Source organism: Zeugodacus cucurbitae, chromosome 5, assembly GCF_028554725.1.
Source record: "Zeugodacus cucurbitae isolate PBARC_wt_2022May chromosome 5, idZeuCucr1.2, whole genome shotgun sequence".
Lineage (NCBI taxonomy): Eukaryota > Metazoa > Arthropoda > Insecta > Diptera > Tephritidae > Zeugodacus > Zeugodacus cucurbitae.
In genome coordinates this window covers 8,197,518-8,200,036 of record NC_071670.1, presented here as the reverse complement: position 1 = coordinate 8,200,036, position 2,519 = coordinate 8,197,518, and the positions used below count along the sequence as shown (strand labels likewise).

Genomic DNA, 2,519 nt, shown 5'->3' with positions numbered 1-2,519 from the left:
AGAACAGTTTAGTGTTAAATATATGTATGTGCATTGGCCAGACCGGATGTATTGATCATTGTCGACACCTTGGTTTCACTAATGTTTAGGTTTGTTGTTTTGATGGTCAGAGGTGTAGGGCATGTGAGGTTATATGAGTTATATATGAAATCGTGTACATTATACGAGAAGCTAATATATTTTATTGTTGCTATTAAAAATTCGCTAATTAAGTTGAGCAAATGCGCAATTTACACTTGTAATTGATTAACTGACGTTTAGCGTAACTGATATGGAATTTAGTTCTGATATTTATAGGGATTTCAATCAAATTTGTTTAACATATACTAAGCATATTACTTTCGAAACTACAAAGCGTGTGTCACCTCTCTTTATATAAAAAAAAATATATATATTCTCGAATAAACAACACATTGAGACACTATTGCTAAGTAGAAATAGTCTTAACTATCCACAAAAAATTTATTTTTCTGAGCACCGGCTGCCAATTATGCAAATTTTCAATACTTAGTTCCCATATAACACACACATTCTACACAATAATATTTGTTTAAATAAACAATAATTCACATTCAGCACTTGCAATGTATAACACACTTTTATTATATTTTATATATATTAAATTATGAATTAATTTGAACAATAAAGCACTATAACCACTTAGCCTAAGCGCTGCGTATACGCTTGCGTTCGCGGTAGATGGACTCCTTTTGTACTGCAAGTATAAGTGAATTTAAAAATTATGAACCATATACAATAAACACATTAACTTACTGTATGGATCGAAACGCAGCAATTCCAATTTATCCGCTAAACGATCACGGAACATGTTGAACTGATGACCACTAACCACGCTCTCCATCAGCACCATGATGCGTCTGTTTGTTTAAAGGAAGAGAAAATGCAATAAATGAATGATTGCAACAACAGCAATGGAAGCAATTACTTACTTGCTTTTAACTTTCTTGAATAAAACCTCAGTTAGACGCATTTTTGCACTATTTCTAATAGAAATTTACAAAAAATTCTATAATAATAAGAAATATTGTGCAACTCAAACGCAAATGAATTCTACAATTGTCAAAAACAGCTGTGTGCTTTTCATGCGTACTGTACGCGGCATGCAAACAGCTGTTTAAGGCATTGTGCAGCGCTGCCCTTCAAAGTAATTTAAACGCCGCCAAATTCCAATTGTTTTGAAACTAGAAAAATGCCGTTAATTTAATGCAACGCTCAATTGTCACTGACGCCGTGCGAAACAGTTTCAATGCAACGACAGTGAAGTAAACTTTAATTTTAAGTAAAATCATATAAATTTAAACGAAATATTGTAATAACATTAATATGCCCGTATCGACATGTTCGGGTGGCTCGTGCACAATTTCGAGACCAAAAAAATCTACTACCACTAAGTCGAAACCAAAATCGTCCAGCACAAGTGCTAAGAAGACTACCGCTACTAAGAAGACAACGGCCAAGAAATCGACAACCAAACCTAAGACCACCACAACAAAGGCCAAATCGACAACAGCTAGTAAAGCGAAGAAGTCTACCACAACAACAAGGAAGTCAACAACTGGCACAAAATCGAAAACCGCTGCGCGGAAGACAACAACAGCTACTCGCCGACGGGACGACAGTTATTGTGATTGTTCTTATTGTTGTGAAGGTTCATCAGATTCTAACAGTGATTATTCTGATTCTTCTGACTCAACAGATAGCTGTAGTTCCGGTGGTTGTTACTCCTATTGACGAGCGGAACGTGGAAGTGCTGATGAAAAGACTGTTTATGAGACTGGTTTAGACGAAAAATGGAGGAGACTGCGATCTATATTTATGTTTTAGTTATTTTAGTTTTGTCATAAATAAGTAAAAAAAAATTATCAATGTTTTTGTATTTAAAAAAATAATGTAACACTTGATGTGTATTTTATAATAAAGTGCCTACGGGTGCAGAAAAAATAAATATTTGTCTCTTTCTTACAACATAAAGTGGTTGCAAGTAACGAATTAGTTACTAGTTGCCTTGAATTCAAGAGGCACTGCTGTATAGCAGCCTTTATATTGTTGTTGTAAGCTTTTATAAAATGCTTGTCTCTCAAGAATGATAGAAGACATTAATTACTCTGTGTCTGTCGTACAATTTAGCGCTGACTTTTGCTTCAAACTGACTTTCGAAAATCTATTTTCAGCCATATTATTTCATAGTCCAATAAGAAGCGGAATGTATTTCTCCTATGTCCAAATTTCCATATATCTACAATTTCAAGTCAAAGTAAAAAACCCGCTACTTAAAATGCAACCATGTTGTCAAAGCACTTAAAATTCCAGCGCGAAAAACATCAAAAATGTATCAGTTTGTGTCAACAAATCCGTTATTATTCAGGCAATCTTCTAAAGCAATTCATTACTTGCATACGTCTTGAATTCATTCGTACTGAACTCAGAATTTTTGTAACCGAAAATGCCTGTACCAAAGTTAACCAAACCCAAAAAGAATGCACCAACCGCTAAGGGAA

The 2,519-nt window shown here is 34.3% G+C and overlaps 2 protein-coding genes across 2 annotated transcripts; one reads left to right on the top strand and one right to left on the bottom strand.

Annotated features, from left to right (window-relative positions):
• Positions 1–579: 579 nt before the first annotated feature.
• On the bottom strand, positions 580–1,110 carry LOC105216251 (39S ribosomal protein L33, mitochondrial). Its single transcript, XM_011190648.3, has 3 exons — positions 951–1,110; positions 775–878; positions 580–715 (listed from the first exon to the last, which is right to left on the bottom strand). Exons 1-3 carry the CDS (start codon positions 989–991, stop codon positions 666–668), a joined length of 195 nt encoding a protein of 64 aa, XP_011188950.1. The 5' UTR covers positions 992–1,110; the 3' UTR covers positions 580–665.
• A 127-nt stretch (positions 1,111–1,237) lies between these two features.
• On the top strand, positions 1,238–1,966 carry LOC105216252 (salivary glue protein Sgs-3-like). Its single transcript, XM_011190649.3, has 2 exons — positions 1,238–1,645; positions 1,718–1,966. Exons 1-2 carry the CDS (start codon positions 1,345–1,347, stop codon positions 1,750–1,752), a joined length of 336 nt encoding a protein of 111 aa, XP_011188951.1. The 5' UTR covers positions 1,238–1,344; the 3' UTR covers positions 1,753–1,966.
• Positions 1,967–2,519: the final 553 nt, after the last annotated feature.